Source organism: Pseudophryne corroboree, chromosome 1 (genome assembly GCF_028390025.1).
Source record: "Pseudophryne corroboree isolate aPseCor3 chromosome 1, aPseCor3.hap2, whole genome shotgun sequence".
In the NCBI taxonomy this organism is placed as follows: Eukaryota; Metazoa; Chordata; class Amphibia; order Anura; family Myobatrachidae; genus Pseudophryne; species Pseudophryne corroboree.
This window is the reverse complement of record NC_086444.1, coordinates 977,863,759-977,879,946: the sequence shown is the minus strand read 5'-3', so window position 1 is coordinate 977,879,946 and position 16,188 is coordinate 977,863,759. Positions and strand designations below refer to the sequence as shown.

Sequence of the window (16,188 nt, the reverse complement as noted above, 5' to 3'; positions counted from 1 at the left end):
TTTGTCCTGTATCTAAATGGTTTTAATGTATACATATATTTACATGCTTTGACCATAAGCCAGTATATTTTACAAAGTAGTTGCAAACTCTATAATGTGTAAACTATGCTCCTCGGTAACAATCTACATTTTACATGGTTCTGCTAAATCAGGATTACCATTTAACATGAGTTGTGATGTCTATATTGCTTTACCTCCTTTTCTTTCTTGCCAGTATCTCTCAGGTATAATAAAGCTTGTAACCCTCACAATTTATTTTCTTTTTCAGGTTTTAAAATTGAAGCTTACATGTGATATTGAGTGAAGACTTGGACTTAGGATGCCTTTCTATTGCTCTATATTGTACCATTGATGATGCACTATATGAAGAGAAGCCAGCATCAAGATGCATGTTATGAACTGTGTCTCCTTGGTCAATGATAAAGAAAATGGTGAGTGCAGTGTGGTCATCACAGAGTTAATGCTTGACCATCCATTGCCAGTACTAGCACCACCACCACCACCACCTCCTCCACCGCCACCTCCTCCGCCACCACCATTACCTTCCTTTCAAAATCATGGATCTCAGCCAGTACCACCGCCACCTCCTCCACCACCAGGGGTTCCACCACCTCCTTCGTTTCTATACAATGGTAGTCATGGACATGCCCACAACCATAAAAAGAAAAGGCTGCGGAGCTTTTTCTGGAAAACCATACCTGAAGAGCAAGTAAGGGGTAAAACCAACATTTGGACTATAGCTGCTAGACAGCATCAGTATCAAATTGATACAAAGACAATCGAGGAACTGTTTGGGCAACAAGAGGAAGTAAAGTCTGGAGTCGTCAGAAGAGGCGGGAGTTCTAAAACCTCTTTCCGTGACGCAAAGGATGAGGTAATTTTTTAATATCCCTTCAAAATGTCTACTTTAATTTCAGTTGCAGTTTGAACGTCTGAGCACGTTTATGGATTCCCTTTTGGCGTTTAAGGAATATTTTATGTAGCAGAATTATAAATATATAGCTGTGTAGTCCTGTTTGATGACAACACCCTTGGGTCTGTGTTCAGTAGAGATATCACTGTATGGTACTGTAATACTTGGACTAATACCTTTTTTAAAATAAGTGACAAAATAAGAGAGGGAATAATTTGGTGCAGCAAGACTTACAAGTTGGTAGTTTTAAAAACCTCAGTAGTAATAATAATAATAATTTTATTTATATAGTGCTCTTTCTCCAATAAGACTCAAGGCGCTTAACAGATACAGTACATAGCATAATATAGTACAGAAAATAATGAAGTGCATTTTCATAAAATACAGAAGCATGAAGATACTAAAAGGGACATTATGGAAATGCTTGAGTAAACAGAAAAGTCTTGAGTCTACTTTTGAAGGATTCTATAGTTGGGGCCTCTCGCACTGTGCGGGGAAGTGAGTTCCATAGAGTCGGAGCCGCATGACTAAAAGCTTGGCCCCCAGATGAGTTACGGGATATTCTAGGTACTGCTAAAAGTCTTTCATCTACAGATCGCAGTGATCGAGTGGGGCAGTATGGGGTCAGAAGCTGCTTCAGGTACCTTGGGCCCTGATCATGTAATGCTTTGAAACTCAGTAAGCCAATCTTGAAGATGATTCGCCATTTTACAGGCAGCCAGTGAAGCGAGTAAAGTATGGGTGTTATGTGGCTAGAAAGGGGCTGGTTGGTTAACAGCCTGGCAGCTGTGTTTTGCACCAGCTGTAAGCGGTGCAATTCTTTTGCTGGGAGACCAAGGTAGAGGGCATTACAGTAGTCTAATCGAGATGATACAAATGCATGTATGACTTTTGGCATATCATCTGAGGGAATTAGGTGCTTGATTCTGGCTATGTTCCTCAGGTGAAAGAATTAGGATTTGATTGTGGCTGATATCTGATGTTTAAGTGTCAAGCCACCATCCAGGACAACGCCAAGATTCCGCACACGATCGCTGGTCTGTAATTCTGAATCCCCGAGTGTAAGTCCAGTTGATTGGCTATGCTGCAGTCTTGTCCTTTGATGTTGCGGTCGTATCATAAGGACCTCTGTTATATCCGGGTTCAGTCGCAGCCAACTGGCGCTCATCCACTCCTGTAGCTCAGCTAGACAGCCATTTGGGGTTGCTATTGGGTTATCAGTGCCCGGAGCAAAGGACAAGTACAGTTGTGTATCATCTGCATAGCAGTGGTAGACCAGGCCATGGCGCCTGATTATTTCGCCCAATACGAGCATGTATACTGCAAAAAGCATGGGGGATAGTATAGAACCTTGTGGGACACCACATGGCAATGGCACTGGTGGTGATGAGTATAATCCAGACAATACTCTCTGTGACCTGCCTGTGAGAAATTATTTGAACCAGCTTAGGACTGTGCCATCCAGACCACAGAAATGTATCAGTTGCTCAATCAGAAGCCCATGGTCCACGGTATCAAATGCTGCCGAGAGATCCAGAAGGATTAATATTGAACAGTTACCTCTGTCTCTTGCCATCACAAGATCATTTAACACACACACCAGGGCTGTTTCAGTGCTATGTCTTCTCCTGAATCCTGATTGGAATGGATCATAAATATCATGGGTTGTCAGGCGGGTTTCCAGTTGATTTGCAACCACTTTCTCAATAACCTTTCCTAGGAAAGGAAGCTTTGATACCGGTCTGTAGTTGGTCATGCAGTCGGGATCTAAATTAGGTTTTTTAAGAAGCGGTCTAACAATTGCTTCCTTTAGGGGTCCAGGAAAAATGCCGGTCTGCAAAGAGCATTGAAAATTTTTTGCAAAGACAGGACCAATTATATCCATACAACCTATTAGAAGCTTGTTTGAGGCAGGGTCCAGATCACAGGTGGTGGGACGCAAAATCTGAGCAATTTCAGCAATGTCCTCTACATCCACTGGGTCAAAGCTGGTCCATGAAGGCAGGTAGCTTATATTATGGAAGGGTTAACAGTAACACTCCAGAGGGAGGGGGGTTGAAGGGGCAGCATGTTTTTTTAAATAGGAGACCCACAGAGTGTAAGTTGTCCATTATCAAAGAAGTGGGTCAGGAGAACATTCTGGCTCTGTAATGTTTGATATATCCGAAGCGGCTTCACTTTACCTCATCGTTCTACTCTGCATGCATGCTAGGATCGGTGGGTTTTTATCTTCCTATTTTTATTTTCTTGAAGTTGTCTTTCTGCTGTGACTTTGACTTTTTATCATTATATTCTTGTAACTTTCTTTTTCTCTGTAACATAAGCTTTGAAGTGTTTTACTTGAATTAAATAATCTAATTTTAGATCTGGTTTCTGTTGTGTATCCAACCCAACTCTCTGAAAGAGACGTTACCAAAATATTAATAATTCTAGGTGCAGGCAAAAGCCATAAGTTTGCCTTGGGTCATACCCTAAACATTTGTACTTTGGCTGGTGGCAGTGATTTTCTGTGAAATGAACACACGCGCTCAGGTATCCAGTAACGGTGTCACGTGGCAGGGATTTGCAGATTGGCGTATCTGGGGAATCGCCGTGCTTAGGATCGTGACAAACAGTAGTTTGAAAACAGACGGCAAATTAACTTTATTAGTCTGCATCAGAATCAGAATCTGCTTTATTGGCCAGGTGTACTCACGTACACTAGGAATTCTTTGTGGTACAATGCATCGCCAAGCAGCAACATGAAGGGGGAATACATAGCATAAGAAGGGGGAAGAACATAGCATACATTACAAACATTACACATATGAGTTGATACTGCACATTGCAACTGTACAATAGACTCGACATATTATACACGTAAGACTAAAAACGAAGGCTGCTTGGTAGAGCAGCACCGAGGCCGCCATCCGCGGCGCCAACTAGAACTCAAACAATGCACATAATACAGAAGATTTAAGTATTACATCAAAAGATAAACCACACAGACAAACAAAAAAAAAGCACACAGAAAGCATAATGCAGGGTTGGTGTAAGCATTTTGGGTAATAACCTCCAGGGGTTGTGTATTCCATACTGCATACTGTTGTTATTGTCAGGCTTGATTATTGCAATGGCTTAGCGGCTGTTTGGCATTTGTATATCTGGAGGCAGGTAAGATACGGGATGCCGGCGGTCAGAATACCAACCTCGGCATCCTGACTGCCGTAATCCCAACAGGGGCATATAAATCATCTAACCCAGTATTCTGAGGTAATTGGAAGAAGAGGAGTAGTAGATATATATAAGGAGTGCAATGCTACAGGCCCGCATATATCAACATGATACTTTTCCCACCATTGTTTTTAAAAGTGGAAATGAATAATAATCAAGTTATTGCAGAGGCGTTAGTGCACCTGGTGCTGCCGCAAAAGGGGCGTGGCTTCATGGGAGGTGGTGTGGATAAGCATCCCGATACCCGTTTTTAGCACTCCGGGAGATGCATCTGCCCCCGGAGACTGGTGTGCCTGCAGTGCTGGCTTCTGCAGGGTGACAGGAGCTGGGTTGCTGCACGTAATGTTACAGTGCAGCACCCGGCTCCTGTCACTGAGCAGGGAGTTGGCACTTTGGTGACACCCGGGTGCGGGCCGCACCCACCTTGTCACGCCATTGAGATATTGCCTTGTAAGTGTGCTTGCTTCTTCTTTATTTCACGTGTATTTGGATTTTTATTTATTTAAAATGGGTACAGTATAGTGTAAACTTTGTGATCCCGTCTCTGTCCATGTTGACAAGACAGCCCCTTAAAAAGTCAGTGAACTTGTCTGTATTACAGTTGACATTTTTGTTACTATTGTAAGAAGGCTCTTAATGTCAGTTTTCAAGCTTAAAATTTATTTTTTCTTAGGTTTTTATTTATTTGTAATTATTAATCAACACTGAAAAATGCAGCCTGCATGAGTATTCAACCCCTGCAGACTAGTGTTTGGTAAAACCACCTTTTGTTGCAATAACAGCTTTAATTCTGTTGGTTTATGCTCCTTCTTCCTTACAGATTTGTTCCAGGTTGTTTGGATGATGCATGTGGCCTGCATTTTCCAAGTAGTGCCACATTCTTAATTGGGTTGATATTTGGAGTTTTGAAAACATACTCCTTTCTGTTGCTCAACTATGCCACTGTTACGTTGGCCTTCTACTTAGGATTATTGACCTGCTGAAAGGTGAACTTTGTGCCAGCTTTAGTTTTCTAGCAAACTGAAGCAGATTGTTTTGCAGACAGTATTTCTCTGTATTTTGCACCATCTGTCATTCCTTCGAGTTTAACAATATGCTCAGTTCCCACTGAAGAAAAGCAACCCCACATTATGATACTGCCAGCCCCATGCTTTACTGTTAGCATGAAGTTTGCTGAGAATTGGGCAGTGCTAGGCTTATGCCATGCATAGATTTTTTTGAACTGGGGCCAAAAAGATCAATTTTGATCACATTGATCTCATTTGATCACAAATCTTATCCAACAGTCGGCCACTAAACTATGTGTAGCTCCATCAAAGTGATAGTTTGACTCTACATCTTGCACTTGCATTGAGTTCCAAGGGACGGCCTTGTCTGGTCAGTGCCTGTGTAGTTTGACACAGTTTATATTTCCTCACAATTGACGCAATACCACTCACTGGGATATCGAAACACTTAGATATTATTTTATAGCCTTTTTTCCTATTTTGTACATTTCTATAACTTTATCCTAAAGTCTTGAATACTCGCGAAAGCAGCATTTGTCAGCTTTTATTTATTAAAAGTAAAGTCAATTTTCAGATTTTTTATTTTATGTGCCTACTGGATTCTTAATAAAAATACTGTCTGGAACAACCGTTGTGTTGTTTGTAATACAGATCAACCTGTGACTCTTGAAGGGGTTGAAGCTAATATGTATACAGGTTGAATCTCCCATGTCCGAAGTGCCAGGGACCAGACGCATTTTGGGTTTCCGATTTTTCCGTATTTCTGATTATTTTCATAATGAGCTATCTTGAGGATGGGACCCAACTCTGATTACAGAATCCATTTATGTTTCTTATACACCTAACCTGCAGGTAATTTTACACAATATATTTTTTTATTTTGTGCGTGAAACAAAGTTTCTGCTTTAAAACTTCTGATAAGGAGAAGCATAATTTTTTTTGCACTTTTCATATATAAGTGCTTAACAGTACATTGTTAAACATAGGGCATAACATTAATACAGTGAAAAAAATGTGTTCAGGTTAACTCCGCAGTAAATGGCATCACCAGAATTCTGTACCAGCTGTTAAACTACAGCAACCACAAAACGACGACAGGCTTTAATTCTCAGCATACGCAAAACATCAGAAATATTTGAGGGACCAGGAAGTGGGTCTTCTGCACAATTCTGCAGGGGGGAGGCTGCAAGGAGAGAGCTTATGCTCTGCCCACCTGTACTCCTCTGGCAATGCTTTCTACCCCGTCACATGATGTCAGTGTCATGTGCCATTGTTGTTGCCCCCAAAACCTTCAGCTTTTGAAATATTTTGGAATTTAGGATACCGGAGACTTAACATGCAGTTTACATATAAATGTAAATATTATATAATGTGCATATAAAAGCATATATCTTTTGTGAAAATATTTTCCCCTCATCCATATGGTGCCTGGGATTTTGTGCAATTAATCTCCAGAATGTATCAAGTGGTTTTTAATATTCTTATTGTGTTACCCTTCTCCAGGACAAATACGCATTCTGTGGGTTCATTGCAACTTGTAGTCTTATTTAATAACACCAATGTTATTACTAGGGTAAAGGGTATTACTATTACAAAGGGTAATTATGTGCTGTAACCAATACCAACCAAATACCAGCTTTATGAAGTCTTCTTTAGTCACACTAATTTAATCTGCAATTTAGTTGTTTTAGGATACAACACATCATTTGCTTTTACATCAGCTTATTAAAGATCCACAATAGTTTGGTGGGGTCCAGTTCCCCACAGCTGAACTAAACACTTGGAAGTCACCTCAGTTCTGCATGATGATGAGTTACCGCACAGTGCCTTACATTACGGTTGCACATTACCACCTATTTCCTTGCCCTGTGCACCTTTATGGATATTGGTGGCTGTTGTATGGTGTTCTAGAAAGCACATCAGCGCTATCGCACACAACTGAATTGCCCCATGGAACCTTGGCCACGAGAGTGGGTGTTTTGGCCCGAAGAGTGTCAGGTTGTTCCGTTTGATGTGGTCAGTTGGTGCTCCCATACAGTGCTGTGACATCTTCTGTGAGTAGGAGTGACCATAGTGTCACGCTCTTCGGGCTAGTGGTAGAAAATGTATGTGATCAGTCAGGTACAGCCCATCCCCTATTAACGTATTTTCCTTTTTAAGCATAGCATTAGTATGTGTTCATTTTCATAAATTTTCTGCTTGATCAAGTTTATATCCTTCAGGATTTCAATTAAATTTGAAGGTGTATTTCCAGGCTCAGCAGTGTGTACATGGTGTACTTGTTAGTAAATGCTTTGTCCTCGAATAAAATATGATTTCAATATAGAATATATGGACAGGTTCCTGTTTGGGCTTTCTCATAATGAATTCTATTAGGAATACAGTTCAGATTGCTGGTTCGAGCCATGTGATTTGTGTTGTTTATGGTCTTTTAATGCAGTAACGTGGTCTTAGGTGTGATTCTGTGTGAAGGTGGAGACGAGAACAGGCGTTGCACATGTTGGAATATGTACAGGGTGTTAAGAACAATTTATTCTGGCTTCTTGCGTGTGGTGCTACAAGGTGATTCATACACTTGGGTTTGCATTTCCCAGAGCAGCATGTTACAGCAACAAATGATTTTAAAAACCACAGAGATCTACTCGCCAGTTGCTCTTCCTAATGAATGATACTGTATTTGTGCAGGTGTCACAAAAGCATATTACACTTCTACAAGTACTATAGAAGCTACAAAGTAATAAACTATATATAAAGTTGTCAGTTGCATGTAAACTCCTGAGCATATTAAAATGTGATCCCTTTATCCTAATCAGTATCTTTAAAAAAAAAAATAAAAAAAAAAATGAATAAAATTTTTTGGGAAAATCCATTATACATAAAGGGTTCAAACCAGACTGACAAAAAGTAACTACTTTGTTGCTGTTCTGTGATAAATTCTTGCACAGAGACCTCATCACTGACCATTTTCTTCCACCGTCACTAATGCAGGAGAGAGCTGAGGCCGTGAGTTTTTTAAATGTAACCGTAACCAGATAATAGCGTTGCAGATAATAGTTTCCACACCTCCTATATACTGACACGGTTTATCAATGCACAATGTCAGAATATCTTGCCTGGAACAGTATTCTGTGCTTTTTCTACATTTTACTCAAGGGAAGTTGTGTGTTTTTGTTTGATTCCGACGACACTGTTTCCAGTGGCCAGCATCAAGTGACACCCCTTTTGGCATCTATATCTCGAGTCTCATTGATAATCACTTTGTAAACTGTCAGCACTAGTTATGTGTAATTCCATTGCTGTATCTAAGTTAGTCCTGTTTTCAAGTTAATAGACTTTTTTAGTTTGTCAAACAACAGTGTAATCGAATATCAATTACAGTAAAACACATTTCTTGGGTATGTTTAGGAGCATTTTCCACACATTTTATTCTTACCTTCTTTCTTTCTTAAATGTTTTTGGTTTATCTTGTTTCTATTAATTGTTAAGATGCTACAGTACCCCTCCGTACACAGTGTACCTCTGTGATGTGTGAGTTCCTACTGAATGAATAGGTTCAGCCTGCAGAGTACTGCTCCCACTGCTTGAAGGAGATGGGTACACTTTACTAGGATTGTACTGATGACCCTGTGTACATTGCAAAGCGTTACTAGGGTAACGTCGCAGAGAGCCTGACACATCTATTGCCAGCTCAGTCATTAAAACTCCCCGCCGGTCCTCCTTTTTCATTGGGGTGCAATAAAGCTGCAATAAAACTTTTTGTAAAAATGTATTGAAATAGCAGTGGGTGTGGGCCTACTTGGGAGTCCAGCAGCCTTTGTGGCATCATCATGCCTAGGACCCTTGCTTTAGTGACATTGTTTTATGTTACTGGTAACTTACCAGACCACATACAGTATGTGCTGAATGTCTTTCCCACCTCCTTCTTATTAAAGCATGTCTCTAAATATCTACACTGTACCTCCGCAAATGACCATTTGGCAGATTATACCTAATGCAAGTCTTACACCTTTTTGTGCACAATATCTGGCTGAGCTCTCTGTTGTCAGGCATCGTTGTCTGGTATGTGCCGTCACATGCACTAAAATAGCTCAGCCGTCACACAAATCCTGTTTTAATTGGGACTCGTAGTGGGTGCTGAGTGATTGTACAGTGTGAGTCAGTGCTTGTATTTCTGTAAGATTTAAGTGTCATTACATTGCTGAGCAGAGGGCTGCCAATTCTTGTCCATGTCTGCATCGGTTAACGCTGTGATGTGTATTATTCATAACTTCTGGGAAATGCGCGTCATGCTATGTGGTGGTCTTGTTAAGTTTAATTAACTTACAAGGAAAAGCAATACCTAATAACACTGTGGTTCGGACCGCTGCGGCCGCTTACGTAAACAATAACCCCTAAGATGTGTATGCACGTTGCGTATACGCGCAGACACGCTGTACGCAGAATGCAGCGACACGCGTGGCTGAATACACCTTCTTCCCCAAACAAGAATGGAATGCGACACCAGTAGTTAAATGTTATGTTGTGGTTCAACGCACCAACAATATTTATTCAAAAAGATACAAGTAGAAAATACAACAATATTACAGAGAAGAGCTACAAACAATAGTACATACGTTTGTTCGCCAGCGCTCCCGGATCCAGGTCTCGGTCAGTCTTAACAAGATGACCTCCAGAGAATAGACTGGTGTCTGGTCAGGGAACCTTTCTTTTATACAATAGGTCCAAATACAATACAATAGAAAATGTAAGCTCTTCTTCCATAGGTCAAGGGGCAGGTCATTTACAGTACATGAGGGGTCATAGGTTGGTTTGAATGAGTGGGCGATGCTTTGTCCAGGTGTGCTTGCAGGTCTCCACCACCGGGTTCCCGCCGAATATCATGAGTACAGTAATTACAGTATTGGTGAATATTACAGTTCTGCGCATATTTATGCGCAGAAACATGCGATTAACTGCACATAACAACCGGTACATAGGTCTCAAAATACTGCACATCTGGATACCAAACACTAAGTCCTAACCTGGTTCTGTCCCCTCACATCCTGTAAAGCTGAATATTTCCATTGTTCTGCCCTTTGAGTAAATGTAACTTGCTGGCAATGTGTGTGGAGACTATGTGTAAATTGTGCACTATATGAATTGAATATGTCTTTGTAGCTTTTCTGTGCGAATGCGTGTGCTACTGTATATACTCATACCAGGTGCCAATATGCAAGGCTCGTGAACCAATGTACGTAGCTTGCGTTTATGCGTACACACAGCGAGAACGCGCTTACACAGAGGCCACTCTATGTGGTGTTTGCACATGGTGTGTGTAATATTTTCGACTTCGACAGTCTTCTCTCCTGTGGCAGGTCTCTGCTCAATGGTGGAACTACTGATGTTGCAACAGCTACAGTTCCTCAGGGTGAAAAGGAACCTGTAAGCACTACTTGCAACAGATGTAGTTCCAGCAATACCTGTAACCACAGTCATCAAAGAGCCTAAAGAGTGAAGTCCATCAGACAGTAGATGGTCATAATGCTAATTAAATTGCTCTGAGGAATTTTTATAAAATACATATCAAAAGTAGGAAAGGTGGGCACTCCAAGCCTAAAGAATAAAAAAACGAAACAAAAAAAAAACACTTAACAGGTTGTAGAAATAGTACAGCACTTAGGATCTGGATGCTTAAACAAGTGTGTTTATTTTGCATAGATATTGATGTGTGTTTTTTTTTGTTTTTTTGTTTTTTTTATTCTACTTTTTGGTCAAAAGAATTGTTGAAAAATTGGCAATTCTGAAGTCCCTAGATATCAACATTTGAGCCATTTGAACTCCTATGGGGTCGATTCAATTCTCTGACAGTTGAATAGTGCCGGGAATTAGCTCCCGTTGCTATTCAGCTCAAGTCGGATTTCCTCTCGCATCCCCTGGGGGTGAGAGAAGAATTCCTGACAATTCAGTGTCACTTGGCACTGTATTGAATAGCATCGGGAGCTAATTCCTGGTGCTATTCACCTGTCAAAGAATTGAATCGACCCCTATCTGTCTACTTGGAAAATACTTTCAACCCACACCCAAATCACAATCTGGCCCACTGAACGCTGATTCACTGTAAATAGGCCCTGGGGCAACAGTACCAGTAGACGAGCCTAGGCAGTTGCCTAGGGTGCCAATAGTTAGGGAGCATCTAAAACTCCAATGTATGTGGTGCCCCCACATGGAGAGCCAGCCTATGATTAGGTGAAGCAGCAGGCAACCTCTGTGAAGCTGTCCGCTGCCGTTCCTCAATGCCAGTGCTGCATTGGGTGTTTGAGGATGCCACACACAACCCCCTACTGGCTAAGGGAAGGAACAGCAGAAATGTAGATTCACCTCTAGCAGGGGTGGGATGCAACAGCACATAGCATGCTCCCAGGGCTTTCACCAACGTACTACTTTCCGCCATATTGTCTACAGATCTGGGAATTGGTTAGATTAACCCTTTATAGCACTATATTGATGCAATGTAAGTTACTGGTAGCCACACATAATATAATATATATATATATATATATATATAATATATATATATATATATATATTTTATAACTGATATTCTTTTTGTTATGTAAGGGGATTATTGTATACTTTCCCAGGGAACAAAAGATACATTGGCTCATCTAAGTAGTGCTGCAAATACAGTTTGATAGAATATTATTCTTTACTTGTGTTCATTATCTCGCATCATTGTTGCTACAAGAGTTGTCCTTTAAAACCTGACAAATTATGGGTAGCGCCGCTAACAGTATTCATAACTTGTATAGGTGGGTAATCGATCTGCACACTGTGTACTTATTGTGAATTAACAACTGTTTTTCATAACCAGATTGCAAGATGCGGATGTTCTCTTGAATGCTTATTTACTGTTTATTGTATTATCTCTGGCATCCCTTGATGACACGTGACTTAACCACAAAGCACATCTTTACCTAAAGCCATCTCTGAAACAAACAAGTGAAAGTAAAGGATTACTAAGCATAATTAATCACTTGTTTTTTCAATATAATGTTCAAGCTTTTATAGTTAATTAATTTAAGTGTACCTGTTAGTAAGCAGGCCTTGGCATGTAGAGAGTTTAATAAATTCCTACTGCTTATGTTGAGTTTATGAAACTGTCTGTGTCATCTTTTATCATTTGTAAGCTTAATAAACACCCACTCACTAGACTATAATTTGGTCTGTCGCTTAGATTGATGCTTAAAAGAAGGACTAAAACATTAAATTTATGTTGAAGTCACATTTGTAAATCATGAGTGTACAAAGTTTATGGAGCTTAATGAAACGCTTAGAATATGGACATGCAAAACTGTTGCAGTTCAATCAAATAACCCTCACTCACCCTATTCATTATGCAGGAAACTGCAGGACTGTTGTTACTATGAGTTGCTTTTTAGTGTTTTGGTATAAGGTGCTTTTCTTTTCTTCTATTGTGTTCCCTTCTATACTACTGATATGTCATAAATGACTGTCTAAGGGACGCATTTATGGCTTTGGGTATGAGACAGCTCAGAACAGGGCTTGACAAATTTTTCTAAAATCTAGGAGCCAGGATGAAAGTGCATGAGCCAGATGAGCCGGTGCATTATCACCTTACACTTATCAGTGCTTTATCATTTCTCCAGGCTTAATACATCTGCTCCAGTGATCTTTCGCAAGAATATTCATATGCTTATCCAAAGCATGTTTAAATTGCTCTACTGACTTGGGTGGTCATTCCGAGTTGATCGCTCGCTAGCAGTTTTTATCAGCCGTGCAAACGCATTGTCGCTGCCCACCGGGGAGTGTATTTTCGGTTTGCAGAAGTGTGAACGCCTGTGCAGCAGAGCGCCTGAAAAACATTTTGTGCAAAACGAGACCAGCCCTGTAGTTACTCTTCATGTGCGTTGATTCTAACGTTGGTGGGTTGGCTTTGACGTCACGCACCCGCCCAGCGTTCGGCCAGCCACGCCTGCGTTTTTCCTGGCATGCCTGCGTTTTTCTAAGCACTCCCTGAAAACGGTCAGTTGACACCCAGAAATGCCCCCTTCCTGTCAATCTTCTTACGGCCTCCAGTGCGAATGAAAACGTCACTAGAACCTGTGCAAAACCACAAAGGACTTTGTACCCATACGTCGCTCGTGCGCATTGCGGTCCATACGCATGCGCAGAAATGCCGCTTTTTAGCCTGAGCGCTGCAAACAACGGCAGCTAGCGATCAACTCGGAATGACCCCCTTAGTCTCAACCACCTCTGGCGGGATGCTATTCCACTAATCCACTACCCTTTTCTGTAAAGTAGTTTTTCCTTTAAATTTCCCCTGAACCTACCTCCCCTCCAGTTTCAATACTTCTTTCTTTGAAGAATGTTTCCCGCCTGAACCTTGTTAAAACCCTTGATATTTTTGACAGTTTCTATCATGTCCCACTTTTCCCTTCTCTGACCCAGACTATACATGTTAAGAACTTATGGTCTTTCCAGGTAAGTTTTGTGATGTAGACCATGCAGCATTTTAGTTGCCCTTTTTTGTACAGTCTCTAATGTATTTATATCCTTCTGTAGATACGGCCTCCAGAACGGAGCACAGTATCCTAGATGATAGCGTACCAATGGACCTATACAGTGGCATTATTACTTTGTTTTTCCTGATGCTAATTCCTCTCCCTAGGCAACCAAATAGGGACTCGTAGGTCCCTTTCCTCCTCTCTAGTTTCCATTATAGTACTCTTGATACTATAGAGCTGATTCAATTGTTTTGGGCGTCTAAATGGGAATGTTTAGACACCCAAAGAATTCAATTGTTACTATTCAACTGTTGTTTGGACACCCATACATATTGCGCATGTCGCACCCAAACAGCCGGAGTTCAGGCATGTAAAACAACTAAACCCATCTAAAGTCCAGCTTTGGTCATCCAAATTCACGTTCGGACACCCAAAGTGCACTTTTCTTCTCGCTCCTCAGGAGGCTGAGAGAAGAAATGTCATTCCCGCGGCTACCGGGGCGTCTAAATGGAGCAGCAATTCATTTGCTCCATTTTGCGCCCCCTAGTGGTAGCCATGGGAAAAAACAATTGAATCGGCTCCTATATGTAGCCTTTGGGTTTTTTAGACTGAAGTGCATGATTTTGCAGTTGCCATGTTCTTGATCATTCCTAAAGTCTACATAGATCTCTATCATTTTGTTTTACCCCTCCTGCTATGTCTACCCTGTTGCATATCTTTGTGTCCTCTGCAAAAAAAGCATACCTTCCCTTCAATACCATTTGCAATGTCACCAACATAGATATTTAAGAGCACTGGTCCAAGTACAGATCCCTAGGGTGCTCAACTGGTAACCTAGCTTACCATAATCCTTGTTTTTAATTTTTTCTTGTTTGTTTAAATTTTTGACAAATTATTTAATACTTTTATTAATATGGATGGGGTTTTTAAGCTAATGTGTAATTTCACACGTCCCATTGCACTGTACACAGTTACTGTATTAGTGTTAGATTTGCCGTCCATTTAGTAGATAAAGAAGGTGGTGTTTGAGGGTTTTTACAGACAACGCACTGGAAACTAATGGCACTGCAGGAAGATGATAATAGGGGAAGGGTACACAGACCCTTAATTAAAATGATAATGAGCTTTTAGCCATTACGTAATAACTTAAAGGACTGATAGCTTCTGCTTTGATTTGTTATGGTTAGAGCAGTGGTTCTCAAAAAAAAATGTGAGTCACGGTCCCCTAGCGTATTAGATATTATTTTATTACAGCACCCCTAGGCCAACAATTTCTTTTTGAGAAATTCTGGGTGGGGGGGGGGGGGAATTACGTAAATTGTGTTTATATATCAGCCTTGGCTTCAGTTATATGGTGAGGGACAGGATTCGCTTCTGTTTGTCCACATATTTTATGATGGAAACCCACAAGCACTGGTTTTGCCTTTTACATTGCCCATAAATAATTTCATTTGTTCATGGTGCTTACTATAACTCTTGCTTGTGTGTTGGACACAGGAGTAGTGGTTGTTCATTTTTAATTTGGCAGAGCTGTTAAGATATCTAGTAATTAAAGCTCCCTCTTCATTGAGTAGGTTTCATTGTGAAACAGATCAACATTTATTGTTAAAGGGATTTCTGGGTTGGCACCTGTATCTGTTACAGGATGGTCTGCTACTGGTGATCATATTTAATTCATATGTTAGTCACAGATACTCCGCACGTTACATAACACCAGCTCTGTAAGGTTTATTGACCTATTCATTCATTGTTGAGTTTCAGAGATTTAGTTTGTTTCTATAAAACGCTAATGTGCTGTTTCATTTCTGACCAAACTTTAAATCACCTAATATCTTTATATCTTTATAGGTTTCTCTTTTGGATTCAAAACGAAGCATGAATATTGGGATATATTTGAAGCAGTTCAAAAAGTAAGCTTTACATCGCATGTGAAAACTGAAATATAATGTATGTTATTGCTGCAACATATCACTGATATGATTCTCTTCTGTAGCTGGTTAGTAGCGATGACTTAAGCCCTGGTACACACTGTTCGAATCATTTGGCAGATCAGATAATCGTCGGAATGATTATGCACTCCATTCACGCTGAGCTATTTCTAGCTCGATGTGTATGTTCAGTGGATCGGGAGGTCGGGCATCTTAAAAATGAAACTGCTCGTAAGATGCGACCTCTCAATCCGACCGTTTGCAGGGCGTTTTAAGCCATTTAGCGGCTAATACTCCTGCGTACACCATCTATACAATTATAGGGCCAATCAGCCCGATAATTGTATAGTTATGTACCTAGCTTTAGTGTACTCGGAACAGGAAAGCAAATGTCATTCCAGGCTGCTCCAGTATACTGTATGGTCCAAACTTATGATGTTGGCTTTATGTTAGAGTTTGTCCGGATGACTGTATTAAAACAAATGACTTATTATTTTTGCTATTCATTTCCCCCAATGTTGTAGGGCTGCCTTTACTTTTCCACTACTAGGATATTGATGACTATTGCCTCCCTTCTTTTTTAATGTGCAAAACTAAACTTTGTTTCCTCTGAAAAAGTTATT

General features: G+C 40.6%; 1 protein-coding gene across 2 annotated transcripts in view; it reads left to right on the top strand.

The window, feature by feature from the left end:
• The window catches only part of FHDC1 (FH2 domain containing 1), a 69,606-nt gene that overhangs the window by 9,938 nt on the left and 43,480 nt on the right, over positions 1-16,188 (top strand). For both annotated transcript variants that reach the window (XM_063920533.1, XM_063920534.1), the window contains exons 2-3: positions 269-874; positions 15,486-15,547. In XM_063920533.1, coding sequence (XP_063776603.1) covers positions 386-874; positions 15,486-15,547 — 551 coding nt within the window. In that variant the 5' untranslated portion in view covers positions 269-385. The remainder of the gene's footprint in view (positions 1-268; positions 875-15,485; positions 15,548-16,188) is intronic.